General features: G+C 27.1%; 1 protein-coding gene across 1 annotated transcript; it reads right to left on the bottom strand.

Annotated features, from left to right (window-relative positions):
- Positions 1–8,131: 8,131 nt before the first annotated feature.
- LOC132935658 (sphingolipid delta(4)-desaturase DES1) lies at positions 8,132–14,916 on the bottom strand. Its single transcript, XM_061002260.1, has 6 exons — positions 14,460–14,916; positions 9,947–10,123; positions 9,716–9,855; positions 9,237–9,450; positions 8,927–9,138; positions 8,132–8,412 (listed from the first exon to the last, which is right to left on the bottom strand). The coding sequence occupies exons 1-6, from the start codon at positions 14,539–14,541 to the stop codon at positions 8,272–8,274; spliced, it is 966 nt and encodes a 321-aa protein (XP_060858243.1). The 5' UTR covers positions 14,542–14,916; the 3' UTR covers positions 8,132–8,271.
- Positions 14,917–17,940: the final 3,024 nt, after the last annotated feature.

The raw sequence follows: 17,940 nt of genomic DNA, 5'->3' as shown, positions 1-17,940 counted from the left end.
CTTATAAATAAAAACTGTGACTAAGGATTTTTAATATTTTTCAAACGTCATTGTGACAATATATAAGGAGCCTTGTATTAAATTTTCAAGCTTTTTTACCCTACAAATAAAATTTTATTGATATTTGTAGAAAAAAAAACTAAAAAAGATGGAAACTGAAAATGTCCGTAAACAGCTCAAAATAAGTCAAAATATTTGGAAAATGTTATGGTGTATAGAAAATTCTAATATAAACATTCAGTCAAAATTTCATGTACCTACGGTCATTTGTTTTAGATATACACCAAAAACTAACTTTAGACCCCCCCCCCCCCCCCCAAAAGTACCAACTAGAATACTAGATTCACTTTCCTATCAGAAAAGTTACTGTTTAAGAAAATCCAAGCACTTTTACTGTCCTAAAAGGTGATGACAGACACATAAAAAAAATAAAAAAATAAAAAAAAAACACACATCATTGTAAAATCAATACATTCATCGCTTCGCTAAGAATCTAAACAAATTGAAATATAAAAGTTTTTCAACAATATTACAATATTTGTAAAATATAGAATTAATCCATATTTCAAACATCCACTTTTTGTCAATATTTCGAGCTACGTAAATACGGGCCAGTGAGCGATCTTTAGTATTTATAGTCAATGATTGTATGTATTAATGTTTTAATTATAGGTATTTGTCACAATAAATTATAGGTGTGTCGTATGTGTTAAGTGTAATGTATAAACTATATATAGATACCTACTGCAGTACTACCTATAATGATTAATGAATAATAATTGTTATAGTACCAATAATCATGAATGCAAAGTTTGAAAAATATTGTTCAGAGAGTACCTATCTCAAATGAGTACCATTGTAATAAATAATAATGTAATTAAGATTAAACATTAAAACATTGAATAAACACAAAATATTAGTATTAATATTAGTGGCTTAAGGATGTTTATTGGCTAGTTTAATCAATACCCATTAGATAAAAAGACCTACTTAATGGCTACATTATATTTGATTAAAAAATAGTATAATTTATTATTTTAATATTCATTCAAGATTAAATAAAAATTATCACAACATACAAATAATATTAAATAAAGGATCATATATTACATTATTTAATATTCATGCTTATATTAATTAATGTTTGTTCTATACTTACTTTTCTGGTTCAAATGACCTTTATGGAAGGTTAATTTTAGATTAAAATGATCATAGTTTATAAAAACTCTACATTTATTCAATTATTAACAATATGAATTCATCATGATGTATTAAAGGTTCATTATATAAATTTGTATGTTAGGTATATACCGGAAATCATAGGCTGTAGGCGTTAGTTATAAGTAGGGTTCGGATTTGAAGGCAATATAATCAATAAAAAAAGCATTTAAAATGTAAAAAAAGGCAAAAAAAGGCATTTAATTTATATAAAAAGGCAATTCATAAATATACTACAAAATAAAAAAAAGAACATTTTTTAAACACTTTCAATTGCACACATTTTGAGACAAATACAAATTAAAAATTAAAACTGCATGCAAAATAAACTAGTTGGTATTAAAAAAAAATTGACTACCATGTATTTTGATAGGCTGTCCTCAGTAAATACCTAAATATACTCGATAAGACGATATCGATAAATATTGCGAATAATAAAACCCATTTGTAGCTATATACGCAAGCTGTGTATAAAATTATAAAATCAACTGAAAAATTAAACAAAAAATAGGCATTTATAAGTACAAAAGGTAAAAAAAGGCAAAAAGGCATTTATAAGTAAAAAGGCAAAAAAGGCAAAAAAAAAAGGTTCCATCGTCTAAGAAATTAAATGAAACACATTTTTGTATAAAAATTATTTTTCTATTATGATTAATAAAAGAAAGGCATTTGCCTTCAAATCCGAACCCTAGTTATAAGTAAACGATCATATACTAGTATAATAGTTTGTACTACCAATATAAAAAATAATGGACAAGCTATTAATAACTTGATATTGCAATTGATTTGTTAGTTAGACAATTTATGCCTCAAAATAAAATGTAATTTTTAATCCTGTTATAACGAATGTTTTTGCATGGCTTGCATACTGATAATTGATAATATTAATAATAATATGATCAGTAAATTTCAACAATCAAAAACGACTTTTAAAGAAAAATATAATCATCGTAGAGTTGTTGGGATTTCATAATTTTTTTTGTTAGAAAGAGAAAACTTTATTGACGTTCCAATGGTTGCATATACTGGAAAATGGATTTTTGAGTTAATTTTAAATACATTTTTTAAAATCAAAGGTGTCCTTTAGGTTAGGTTAGCCGCTTATAATATATGACGAGTTTTCACCTTTTGTCATGACGATGTTATGATGACGACAATGCATTGTAGTATAGGTCACTATTACATGACGGATGTGATAAATTTGAATACAATGATAAATTACGAAAAACGATTCTGAGGAGGGCAGCGAGTCGCTTAATATAATTAACCTGAGTAGCTAAGTCGCACTATTTCTAATGATATTTGTTTATCATTTATGTATTAATTCTTCCATTAGTACCCGTAAATAATTAGCATGACTTTCATAATATTATTATTTAATTATTTTTCCACTTTTATATTCATAAGTTTTTATTTAAAAGCGAGAACTATTGTCCCTATTTTACATTAAAATTTAAATAATATATATTATTCTATTTTAGATTCTGAGTAGAGCAATGTGAGTGTATTGGTTTTACAATGATGTGTGTTTTGTTTTTTTTTATTTTTTGTGTCTGTGTAGTGGTATACACTATACACGATAAGTACCTATCTAAAAACGAAATAATACTTCGATTTCCAACTTAAGTATTTTGTTCGATGGAAAAGTGTATATAATTGGTGCATTAGGAAGGTCAACAATTAAAATTCCCAGTAATTTTCAAAAGCGCCGGGAAAAACAAAAAAAAAAAATAAGGTAAAACGAAATTTTTTTTCAAATTGGTTTTTGACAAAATCAATTTTGGTTTTTGGTGTAACTCTAAAACAAATGACAGTAGATACATGGAATTTTCACTGAATGTGTATAATAGCATTTTCTATACACCATAAAATATTTTGACTTGTTTTGATTTGTCTACGGACATATTCAGTTTCCAATTGTATGTATTATAATATTAATTATTATAGAATATGCGATTCACCCGAAGAAAAAATCTATTTTTATGGTGTTTGTGAAATGTGTATAGCGTATTAGCGTGCATATGTGTGAGATACTGAGATATGAGTCAAAGTCTGCGAATGCAATTATTTATATGAGTCCAGCCTTTATCCGGTGATACATAATTAGTCATACATGGTGGGGGCACGGGTATTATAGACATTGTCATTGGTATAAACAACATTTTATACTTTTTAGTTTTGTTTACACAAATAACTATTAGGTAGTTTACAATTTATTCTACGACTTAGTTTTAGATTCTGATAGGAGTGATAAATGTATTGACTTCACAATGATGTGTGTGTTTGTTTTTTATTATTATTTGTGTCTGTCATAACCTTATTTTTTTAAAGTTCATATCTTGACGAAATACGTAAAAATCACAAAATTGTGTTAATTATTTCAAGTTAAAATATTAGATTCTGATGAATGTATTGATTTTACAATGATGTGTTTATTTTTATTAATTTTTAAATTTTTTTTTAAAATTTTTTTTGTGTCTGTTATTGACGTCATCAACATTTTCTTCAACGTATCTTTTCTGATAGGAAAGTGAATCTAGTTGGTACTTTGAGGGGAGGAGGTCCAAAGTAAAAATTTCCTAGTAGTTTTCAAAAGCGCCGTGAAAAACAAAAGAAAAATTAAGGAAAACCGGGATTTTTTACGCAAATTCGATTTTGGTGTTTGGTGTAACTCTAAAACAAATGACCGTAGATACATGACATTTTGACTGAATGTTTATATTAGCATTTTCTATACACAATAACATTTTCAAAATATTTTGATTTGTTTTGAACTGTTTACAGACATTTTCAGTCTCCAATTTTTTTAGTTTTTTTTTCTCTGAATGTCAATACAATTTAATTTGTTGCGTTAATTAGCTTGACAATTTAATACAAGGCTCCTACTATATTGTTACAATGACATTTGAAAAATATTAAAAATCCTTAGTCACAGTTTTTTTTTATAAGCATTTAAAGTTCAAATATTGACAAAATACTATTATTAAATCCTTTTATTACATAATATTATATTAAATTATTGTGTCATTAAAAAAATACTAAATCTACTTAACTCAAAAATCGAACTTGATTTTATTTACTGCTATCTTATTTGTTATAAAATTTTATTTTTTTCTGATATAACGTGGACCGCGATGTCATAAATATTTCCTAATATTATTGTCAAGTTTAAATTCATTATTTTTTTATTTAAATGTATGTTATGTTACAGTTACGTTTAGTTAGCACATACAAAAATGTGCTCGTATTTGTTTATTTTAAATTCATTACATTTAAAATTACCAATTATAAAGCACTTTTTCCATGACGGGTTTCAAAAACTTCAGTATATGTATTATGTTTACTCAAACGTTCTCTGAGTAGACTGATTTACCAGGTAAAATTATAAAATACCTTTAATTCTATGTTTTCAAACGTGTCTATCTCTATTTGTACCCAAACGTGTTGGCTTTTAGGTCCATGTGCGATGTGCCTTAACGACAATCACTCAAAATAATACCGCTAATTGGGGGGGGGGGCATGGTAGGGACCCCCCCCTTGGCTACGCCACTGCATTAGAAGTTAAACAAAATAGCAAAATAGTGATTGAAATACTTTTATAGTTTATAAAATTAAATGTATTTATATAATTCTATTGAAATAGGTAAATATAAATATATAATTGGAGCGTTGCGATAAACATTTTTTTGGTGATTTAATTGGTAAATTGTGGGTGGCCTACTGGCCTGGATAAATTTCAATCTTCCGGCCTGAATTTTGTTCCTACTCCGCACCTGGTTAGACTATATACCTATTATATTATTAGACATAGATAAATAGGTAGATAGGTACCTATATAATGTAACAAACAATTATAAGTCATCAATTACTCACACCAAACCAAAGTAGGTACCTACGGTGTATTGCTTATTTGAATTAATTTTAACATTTACTATAAACCTTAAACTGTAGCGGGAGGTTTATGATACCTATAACGCTTCCCCAAAGTCAATTGTGTTTAAATATGTTGTTTTATTCTTATTTACTTTCAAAAATAGTCATAAATCATAAAACAAAAATTAATCTATTATAGTAAGTAATTAGTTATATTGTTTACAATAGTTTTATTGTTTCATGTACAACTCAACAACTGTACAAGTGATTATACATTGTGTACACGGCTACACTGTACCTACATTTACATACAAAAAATATATTGATGGCTACATTGCCTACATTTAACATTTAACATTTTCACAATGATGAGTCGTGATATTTAAATAAAGTAATTAAATGAGGGCTTGAAAAGTGAAAACCGATATAGGATATCTACCAATTATGAATACCGGTTATAAACGTTAAAAACTAAAACCAAAAACAAAATCGAAATAGGAAAAAATATTTTTGGTTTCAAGAGATTTGTTATCCCTTTTTGAGCCACGCGCAAAATAGAAAAAACCCATTCACGTGAAATCATTTGTTTCAGTGTTTTTGAGTAATCTTACAGTCAAACCTATTACAAAAATTATAGAGAATAATAATTTTTGGATATGAATATATAATAGTAAGTAAATCATTCAACACGAACATCGAGGCTCAGAAGTAGGTACCTATGGAAGTTCAAAAGCTCTTATATCTACCTAACGAATAACGATATTATGTATATAAAATATAAATAATAGGCCTCACTCCCAGAAAATATGGTTAGTCTCGATGGGAATGTGCATTGTGTGTCCCATACTTATAATTTTTTGTGGATAAGTAAGACAAGTAGTAATATATCTAAGTACCTAAGTAACCTAAGTTGCCATTTCGACCACAGAAAAGGTAGACTATACAATATTTGCGCCCAACAATTGGAATTTAGATTTTGGGCGCATGCTGGCACACTAGCTGCATCCAGAAGTGAAAAAGGTCAATAAGTCTGACACGAGTTCAGTAGAACCAATCTTGTGTTGTCAGCTTCAATATTAGAGTGAATTGTACATTTGTACCTTAACCTATTATCAAACTTAAAGTTATAAAAATTACCTGCAGGATGTTAACTCAATTTATTTATGCAGGCCAGTAGACCACAAACCCTGCTTTTATAAGGCCAACCAATTTAAGAAATAGGCAAAAACCAGTGCTAGACAAACAATTTTGTCATTGGAGGGGGGATGTGGCTGATTTTTTAACACAACAGTGTACATGATCGAAGATGACTCCCGAAATGGTTATATCTGCACGTAAACCACAATCTGTAGGAGCGAGAATCCTTATCGCAAGGCCCGCAAGAGACATGAGAGGTAGATGGTTAGCCTATATAAGAGAGCCCTGAACAGCCCATATTCAGAAGTGATTTTACAGCACTAGAACAAGCACCTTCATGCCAGTCATTTTTTTAAATTAATGTTTTGGACTTGAAAAATTAAATATTTTAGTTTAAAAGTTAATTAGTTATTAGCAATATAAATTAGTTCCATATAGTATTTAAATATTATCAATAACAGGCACATAGAATATGAATATAAGTGGTAGATGCTAAGTAATTAAGTAGTATTTATTTTGTAAAACAAAACTTATACAAATGATTAAATCATAAATAATAAATATTGAATCTAAATACATCAAGTGTGATTCTACAATTTACTTCTATTGGGCTCATCTAAGTAATACTTCATAATTTTAATTTTAAATTGTAAAACAATTTCTTGAAAACCCAAACTAACAGTTACTTAATTTGTAATTACACAAATATACTTTTGTAAATACAAATACAAAAATAATATTTTCATAGTCTTAGTTAAGGAAAGAGTCATAATATATTGGACTTTGGCTCTTAATATTGTTATAATAATATATTTGGCACTTATTGATCAGTTTATCACATACTATATACATCGTGGCAATTTTTTAAGCAAGTTTACGTAAAAAATGGTCATAGTTCCAAAATAGTCATATGTGGAGTTAAAGATTGCTATGGCTAAATTAAATTTTTTACAACTGATTTATTTTTATTTTTTTATTAAAAAATAGCCTATTTTATTTATTCTAATGACGTGAATTAGTGTCTCAATACTCTCAATATTTATGTCTCATTTCTAAATTTAATTTCAATTTTTTTTAACCATTATTTAAACAGAGAAGAAAGCTAAATAGTTTGTTACTCTAGGAAAATATCATATTTATTATTCTGTTTTACATGCTACAGGGGCAGAGGAAATATTTTAAATCGTCAATTAAACGACTTTAACAAATAAAAGTGTATTGTTTTTTAACCAAAAATTATTATAAGGCCATACAATATTTTTCAATACCATTATGATGTATATTATAACTAGGTTTAGTTTTAGCTACGTGACATTAGAAATACCAAGTTATATGTTAAATAAAACGATTATGATGCATTTCTTATGGTCTAGTTAATTATCTTAAAAAAATTGCAATCTAATGCAAAGATATGTAAATTTGCTGTGATATACCAACTTGGCAAATTAAATTATTTTTTCATTGGTAATATATACTTATTTGTTTATTTTAAAGTAAGCGCCCAAAGGGAATATTATTTTAGGCTTAAAATATTAATATATTACATGATATTTGATAATTTAACATATTAATGACTTGGAAAGATGATTGAATAATAAAAATATTAAAAACTTTGTGGTTTATAGGTACTTGTTATTTATATTATATTTTAAGAGAAACCTTATGAAAATAATAATTTTATTATTAAATAAATACTTAAGCAAGTCATTATTATGGGTGCAAAAATAAAAATAAAATAATTATTGTTGTTAAATAATATTATATCATACACTTAGGTTAAAGATTGTAATTAACTGTGGTAATCATTAAATTAATATTTGGTGATAAATATTGACAGGAAAGCTCTTGATAAAATAAAATTGATATATTAATAATTATAAAAAAAAAACAATTTTTGGGCTAATTAGTTGTTCAAAATAAACTATTTTTATTTTACTTAAATTAATAACAAAAATAGAGAGCTTTAACTGAGTTATGACTTATCTTATATAGATTACAGTTTTGTCTATACAATTTTAGTTTGATTTATGTTTAAGATTTAACTTAAAATTTCAATCCTTTATGTTTACGCTTTATTCGTGCATATGGACCAATGTTAGGATCCATGATAAAATCATACAGCACACTTGTCCAAGAATGATGTTGAGGTAAATTATCATAAAACTCTGGTGCAATTTTCTTGACCTAAATGCAAAAAACACATCTTGTAAAATTGTATAATTAAAATATTTTAATACAGAGTTGGCATGTATAAATATATAAACGTTTTTGGTATTTTGCATTAATTATTGCATTGTTATAGATGAAACTAAATGCTGTGAATGTTTTTAAAAATTACTTAGAACTATCAAATAATGTAAATAAAATAACAATAGAATTGAGGGCTTATAATATAAATATATTATGTACATTACTACCCAGACAGCATTTTGAAATTATAATATTATAATAACATTAAAATATTATTTTAACTATAGTAAATATTATAGTAATTATAGTTAATATTCTGGGTAGAAAATATAAAAGAATAATAAATTAGTAGATTGGTTTAATTCCATATAATATACATTAAATTTAAATGAAAAAAGTCTAGTTGACTATTAAAATGTACAAGAATAATAAGTACAACTACAGTTTGTTTATATTTTTAAGTTAGAGTTATCAATAACTTCTTTCAAAAAGTTAACTCAATACTCACTTGCGGAAGTTTAGAACCAGGAACAAATGGAAAATCATGATGTTCGTTATGATAGCCAACATTAAATGTTATAAAATTTAATGGACCATAATATGAATATGTTTCAAATCCTTTATGAAACATATAATGCTCAGAAATAAAATGCCCGGCTACTGGATGAAGACCCATCGCCATCAATGAACCAGCTAACATATATGTTATTACTTTTGTACCTTTGAAAAAAATGATGTATACAAGATTATCAACTAAACACTACTTAACCATTTTTTTTTATACATTTTAAAGTCCATTTTATATACAATTAACTTACCAAAATATAAATATACCCAATAGTTAAACGCTAACTGTATAGCAACACTTATAATTTCAAGTGCAGTAGGATTTTTTGGATAAACAAACATAGGTCTTAATGCATAGAAAAATGGTTGTAACAATACCCAGATAAATTTTCCAAATGTTGAATTAAATAATTTTGCTTCAACATATGTAGGTATGTCTGTATCAAGTTTCTCATCTCCTTGGTACTGTATATAATAATTAAATTATGTAAATTACATTGATACAATAAATGTATAGTACAAAATAAATTGTATTCAAAGCTTAATAAAAATAATTGAAGTATTTTTTGGAATAAACATATTTTTTTATAACAAATAACAGTTAATTATAGATTTTGCATTAGATACTCATATTCAAAAATATATTTATACTGTTTAGGATAGTATAAAATATATATCCCCTTACTAATAGTAAACTATAAATAATTTACTGGGGAATTATATTATTTACCCGATGATGTTCTAGATGATAGTGTTTAAAAGTGACAGAGAATGGAAGACCAATGGGTAAGTTAGCAAACATACCCAGTAATTTATTGTACATTGGATATTTTGGTCCAAATCCCATATTATGGGCAATTTCATGAATCGCTGAAAATAAAGATTAAAATAATAATCAATATATCAGTATTAAGTAATTAAATAAACAACTTACAATTAAAGTTAATAAATATTATCTTACCAAGCATCAATGAATGATTTACAACACCTCCAAAACAATAGGCTAAAATCATAACAGTTGGCCATTTTAAATCTTTGATAAAATAAAGAGATCCCAACTGCAATATTGTAGTAATTACAACAATCCATTTAAAATTCTTATCTGGACCATAAAGTTTCTTGATTTCAGGGTGCTTTTCTGAAACCAAATAATAATATTATCAATGTAATTTAATTTTACCATTTTACCATTCTAGTGCCGGGTTGCACAAAATATTTAATGAATCAATAGTGAGCTAATAGTCTTCTAAACAAGATTTTATGGGCCACGATTGGTCCATTGAATTTTTAGTAAGCCATTAAAATTAATTAATTGTTTATGCAACCCAGCATAAGCATGACAAATTAAATAGGTATGTCAGCAACTCGTGATATGCATGTCTATGACATAAGCATTTCTCCAAATGGTTGAGCAGTGGTAGAGACGTGGAGCCTTCGGTGGCAGCGACGGTGGTGGACCAATGAGAAACGGAGAAATGCTTACGTCACAGAATAAGGCTGGGTAGAGGGTGGATGCACGATTTATTTTAAAACTGGTATATTACAGACATACCTATTTAATTTATCATGATTCTAAGGTCCTGTGAGGTCCTGTGTTTCAGATAAGATTATTTATGTTTAATTTATTCTTCTAAAAATAGTTAGTAAAAACCTATCTTTTATTTACATACCAAATTAAAAATAAAGTTTTAATTATAAACTATTAAATTGCATTTGAAATGTATATGATGTATAATGTATATGAAAAAAGGTACACAAAAAAGTGAAGTTTTCGCTCATGCAATAAATGCAAGAGTTAAACAATTGTAAGTTACAGGAATTCATAATGCAATTGTTTAGTGTCATTTCCCTAAAACAGAATTCAAAAATATGTTTAGGGTTCAGAGTAATAAAGTAGTTGAGTCATAGAGTGTACCCTGTTTTTGTGAACACACGGTATATAAAAATATATATTACAATTTGTTCTTATATTAATAAAATTGTTTATATATTTGAAATCAACAATAACTATGATAATTAGTTACCTACATAATTTAGTATTGTATCTACATAATCTATATAACTTAACTCAGTATATAATATTATTTTTATCATACCAATTAATAAAAATTGTTTAGAATAGGAATGTCTAAGTTTTATAGGATTTATCAAACATCTTTTATTTGTGACAAATTCATTCAATGCCTCAATGGACATCTTTCTTTAAACATTGTACGTTTGCATAAATTGCAAAACTTTAAAACTGTAGTAAGATATTTGTGATTCACATAATATACCTAGACTTGATATTCAGAAATTATTGAAATAAAGTTTTATTATAAATGCTCAACATATATTATGATCCCCAATGACCGTACCATAGATATTAAACTTCAATACATTGTTTTCTTGAGTAACCTATGACATGACAAAAGAGTAACATTAACTAATTAAAGTACCTATTACTTAATGGTAAAGCAAAAAAAAAGAACTAACTGTATAATTTCCTTTGATTTCTTCTATAGTAATTTAAACTATAAAGGATTAAAATTTTCCCAACTAAAACCATTATATAGATACTTCTACATTATAATAATGCACCAAGAATTATAAACATTGATTATATTGATTATTTATAAGTTATAACCAATACTATTTATAAAAAATAAATATTAATATTTATTTAATTATTTTTAATGCTAACTTTATTACTTTTAATATCATAAAAGATTAATAATAATTTTATTAATACTAGTTACTACCTAATTTGATTGAACTCTTAATCAAACTGAGATATATATTTGTAGTTGAACTATAACAAAAAATTATTAGTCTTTATAGCCTTGGTAAAATATTCTCAACACAATTACATGATTTATAGTCGATGTCAATGTTCAACAGAGATAGTGCTGCCAAGGATAATAGGTAGGTATGTATATGTAAACTGGTAATTTAAATAATTAAGTTTATTTGACAGAATAAAATTTATAAATTAAATTAATTGTTACACTTATGATTTGATAATTCAGGGTTTGAAGTACTGGGTCCAGTTATAAACCCAGTAAAAAAACCCAGCACAAAAAACACGTTAGGTATATTTATTAAAGTTACACGTTAGGTATTAGATATGATATGAATTTATAGGAATTTATAAAAGTACCTATATACAATGTGTCCCATGAAGAAGTGACTGGCCGGCATCATATGATAATATACCTTGTTATGAAAAAAACTAGTTTTTGGTTTTTTTTTTGTACTGGTTTGTTATAGCCCCGCCTCTCAGAATATTTCCCCCCATCCATAATAATAAATACATCATATAAATATAAAATAATGAGTTTATTTATTGATATAATATTAAAAAGTTTTAATTAAAAAATGTTAATAAAATGTGTAGGCTTTCCATGATTCCCAAAATTCTGCTACATCTTTTAAAATTGTTTCAATTGGATCACTATTATTTAGTTTTGATCGCCATTTAAATTTTCGCCATGAACAGGTCTAAAAAATATCAATCTGTTTTTCTACGTTTTTTGTTCCCCCATTTGACCGAATCCCACATTCTCTCAACATTTTGTGTGTAGGCTCATGAGTTAGGGTCTACAAAATTGTATCTATGATTGACTTCATAATGTTAAAATACGTGTTGTTGCAAATGAGAATTTATTAGATTAATAAATATCAATAAATAAACTTAATATTCTATATTTATACAATATTACAATATATTTATTATTATGGATGGCGGGGAGATAACAAACCTGAGTGGCAGGGCTATAAAGTTTTCACTCGCCTCGGCGGGGCTATAACAAACCAGTACCATATTTTTAGTTAAGAGTAAATCAATTTTTTTTTATCAAAACCAAACCTAATTCAAAACTTTTCAATTTTTTATGGTAGTTTTTTTTTCAAAAGCTATTTTATTGTGATATCAATTACATAATCAAACCAGAAATATACAAATTAATTACATTAAATTTAAAAAAGTAAAAAAAATTAGAATTTTTGAAACTTAAAGTATACTATCAAATGCCACTAGTCAGTCACTTATTCATGGGACACATTGTATATAATACCTATGAAATATAGGTATATTTCATAGGTATTGATTTAATGTTTATACTGAATTCCATTAAATGTCACCATATTTGAAAGTAAAGGTACTGTCAAATTTTAATAAAATACGGTATAAAATATGTTTGTGTAAATTGTGTTTCATATAAGGTTGTAATTTATAATACAGTACCTATCTATAGTATAAAACATGTTGATTATTAAAATGCCTATATAACAATATGGTATGTAAATGTATAGTTAAAGTGTAACTAATAAATAGTTATTTTATTAATCAGTAAAATTATACACCAAAACAACTTACTGCTTAGGTATATACAAATAAATATTAACTCAGCAATACGTTCCAAGATAATAAATTATATAACTTGAAAATATATTATTAGGTTGGTATAAAATCTTTATTATTTTACAACTATAAGCAATTTATATTTTTATGGGACTATTTTAATTATCAATAATGAACATAAAATATATGCATTTTAGTAGGTATAATAATATATGTAGATGGGTACCTACATAATATATAATATGTACAATACATATGTTAGTCCGATTAAAATGATTTATTATATTCATAATAGATACATAACATGTCAATTATTATCTAATAATTTAGATAAAAAAAATATGAAAATAATATACTTATAGGTTTATAAATTTGACTAATAGATCTGCGTAATAAAACCTAATTTTAAATTTGTCCATCTATAATTTTTGGCTAGAATATAAAAAAAAAAATGAACTGTAGGTACTGTAAAATAATTTTATTAGGAGTAACTAAACCTTAAATGAAAAAAAAGTTTAAATTGTATTCAATTTGGAAAAAATACAATAAATAGGTCCTTAGGTAAATATAAAATTAAGAAAATAACTACCTATTTTAATTTAATTTTGAACAAATAGGTATAACAAAATATATTTATGTATGGGTAGATACTCGGGTAGATATGTCCAAAATAAATTTAACTTGCACTGACAATATAAGAATACAGTTTTGTCATAAATGAACTTATTTGTATCAACTAAAAAAAAAAAAAAACAGTAAGATTTTTAAAATACCTAGGTACTTGAATATAAAATTAATTTCTCATAGGTATATTTTTAATAATTCATATTTCTGTACATCATAGTTTAGAACCCCGTTTAGAACTGTAGGTATTACGTATTACATGATAATATAGGGCTAAGGGCTGGATTGATTGGTAATGATTTCAATTTTCCTCAAATATGCTGTACAGTTTAAAATGAAAAAAAATAAGCGTGCTTTTTTTAAATTACCCAATTCAGCCTACCTATCTACAACTGTTTTTTTTCTCGTAAATGTTTAGATGATAAATATTGGCGTACGTCGTACCTACATCCTACAGATAAGATTTAACACAAGTGCAGAAAATTATATCGAGTGTCAAGATACGAACCCAAAATCTCTTTCCTACGAGTCGCGTGCGGCTCTTCCGTGGGCGACCACTCAAAGTCGGTCCTGGACACTTTGGCTCCCATAATGTTCGGTTATTCGTACAGCGACTGTCGTAGAATGACAACAAAACCCGTCGTCATTGTCGGGAAACCCGAAAAACCAATTCGTCGATCAGACGGCACGACAATTTATGCACACCGTCCGTCGGGCGTACCTCGGAACGATTTTTATTACGCAATCGATCGGTCACGATGGTACGGCACGGCGGCAAACACGGAGCACGAGCCGCGATTGAATAACTGAATGGTGTAGCGAACGAGCGCAGGCGACTACGGTGCCGGTAACCTGTATGGCTCGGCGGGAGGCGTTGGTTATTCCGATCTTTCCCAAACCGTCCGCCGGGCGCACGTCTCAGCGAGCGTCTCCCCCTCCGAGTCACAAACCGCGGCAAATGTTTTCGTTTTTATTATATTATATTACATAATAATATATATTATTTTACAACGAGAATATTATTGGTACAATCGTGGTCGATTGTTTACAAACTCGATTATAATCGTCCCGACACGACTATAAGAGGAACATATTATAGTCGTATGGGCACTAGTTTTATAACACTATTAATATTAATATAATATCGTATTATTATTTTTCACGATTATAAGTTATAACACTTGTAAAGAACCTTTTAATCATGATTATTATTTATTTTTCAGCAGTCTATACTATAGAAAATCGATTTTAATTTTCGGATTATTTCGATTGCAGCTGCCGCCCACCGACCGGTCGGCAATCGGAATGATAATAAAAGAAAATATTGTAATATCGATCGTTACTCTATTGTTACTTATTATTCGTTTCTCTGCTGGGCGCCGACCATGGTCCAGTTGCCGGCTGCCGCCGAGATACTTCCTCTACATTGCCTATAATATACATATATTGGCTATTAACCATAATCATATTATTTGTATTATAAAAATATTTCATCAGACTTTGTGTGGCGTCTATTAACACTAGGGCATCGGCCTCTAATCTTTTACCCGTTGCAGACGATTTTATTGTTCTTTGTGTAATAGGTAATCTAACTATAATATTAATTATCACACTATAGGTAATGCAATTGAGATTTCACATTCATGCATGATAGGTACATAATATAATTAAAATACTACTCCTAAATACCTAACCTACCTACCTACCTAACAAATGTATTATTATATTGTATAATATTGTTATTCTTATTCGAATGTTCGATCAACAAATATGAAAAAGGTGGATAAGTGGATGTCGCTCTGCTGTACAGTAGGTTACAAGTGGGTCACTGTAATGGATGGTGTTAAATTTGAATTCAATGATATAATATCATTGTATAAGAAAAACGATTCTGAGTGAAAACGGTCAGTCAGCCTATGATTTTACCAAGTATATTTGATGATATTATTGTGAATAAAGTAATTTATATATAACCTATTTACTCGGAGCCTTGTTTTAAATTTTCAATCCATAGCCATAAAAGTTAAAAATTTATAAATTTTTAACCACAAAATAATTAATAAATTATAAAATTGATAAATGTTGTCAACATTTGAACTTTAAATGCTTATAAAAAAAAAATTGTGCCTATGTATTTTTAATATTTTTCAACTGCTATTAGAACGATATATCAGGAGCCTTATATTAAATTTTCACGTTTTTTTACCCAACAAATAAAAATTTATTGATATTTATAGAAAAAAAAACTAAAAAAATTGAAAACTGACAATGTTCGTAAACAGCTCAAAAAGAGTCAAAATATTTTCAACATTTTATGGTGTATAGAAAATTGCTAATATAAACATTCAGTGAAATTTTCAAGTATCTACGGTCATTCGTTTTTCAATTACAATAAAACAAGAAAATTGTTACATGAGAAATCAAGTGAATATCAAATGTTGTAAAAATATAAACTTCAGACGCTCATAAAAATTTAATTTAAGTTTCTTGTAGACATTTTTTTTTTGATAGAGGTAGACAAACTTATGAGTAATCTTATATTACATTTTCAAATCTTGGATTTAAATAAAAAAATTTTTATGAATTCTCAACTCAAAATAATTTACTAATTTCCGTGATTTTCCCGTATTTTGTCAAAATTTGAACTTTAAATGCTTATAAATAAAAACTGTGACTAAGGATTTTTAATTTTTTTCAAACGTCATTGTGGCAATATAGTAGGAGCCTTCTATTAAATTTTCAAACTTTTTTACCCTACAAATAAAATTTTATTGATATTTGTAGAAAAAAAAACTAAAAAAAATGGAAACTGAAAATGTCCGTAAACAGCTCAAAATAAGTCAAAATATTTGGAAAACGTTATGGTGTATAGAAAATGCTAATATAAACATTCAGTCAAAATTTTATGTCTCTACGGTCATTTGTTTTAGAGTTACACCAAAAACCAAAATCGATTTTCTCAAAAACAGATTTTGCATAAAAATTCCCGTTTTTCCTTAATTTTTCTTTTGTTTTTCAAGTCGCTTTTGAAAACTACTGGGAAATATTTACTTTTGACCCCCCAAAGTACCAACTAGATTCACTTTCCTATCAGAAAAGTTACTGTTGAAGGAAATCCAAGCACTTTTACTGTCCTAAAAGGTGATGACAGACACAAAAATAAAAAATAAAAAAAAAATTTAAAAAAAAAAATAAAAAAAAAAACACACATCATTGTAAAATCAATACATTCATCGCTTCGCTCAGAATCTAATATCTATAACAAATCCACTTTTTAATTTTAAATTTTAGATCCTGCGTGGAGCGATAAATGTATTGATTTTACAATGATGTGTTTTTAAATTTTTTTTATTTGCTTATACACGATGAGTACCTAGTCGAAATATGCTTCGATTTTCAACTTCAGTATCTTGTTTGATGGGAAAGTGAATCTATAGTAGTTAGTGTATTGGAGAGGTCAAAATTTAAAATAGTAGTTTTTAAAAGCACCAAGAACAAAAAATTAAGGATAAAGGGGAATTTTTACGCAAAATCGGCTTTTTGTAGATACTTGACATTTACACCATATGTTTATTTGATCAATTTCCATACTTTATGAAAATTTTCAAAATATCTTGATTCGTTTTGAACTGTTAAGAGACATTTTCAATTTTAAATTTTGTGTCAATTACATTTTTTTTGTTAGGTCAAAAAGCGTGAAAATGTAATACAAGGCTCCAGCTATATTGTTACAATTTATATATATGTATTATATAATATAAAAGCACATATTTTTACAAGCATTTAACAAAATTTAAAAAATAGGTGGGCAAGTGGGTTTTGCTCTGCTGTACAGTAGGTTACACAGTGTGTACAGTGAGTCACTGTATTGGATAGTGACATGGCGTTAAAGTTGAATTCATTAATATAATATCATTGACTAAGAAAAACGATACCGAGCGAAGACGGTCTGTCGACAGTCAACCTATGATATTTAACTAAGCATATTT

Source organism: Metopolophium dirhodum, chromosome 1 (assembly GCF_019925205.1).
Source record: "Metopolophium dirhodum isolate CAU chromosome 1, ASM1992520v1, whole genome shotgun sequence".
Classification (NCBI taxonomy): Eukaryota; Metazoa; Arthropoda; class Insecta; order Hemiptera; family Aphididae; genus Metopolophium; species Metopolophium dirhodum.
This window is presented reverse-complemented; position numbering and strand designations above follow the sequence as displayed.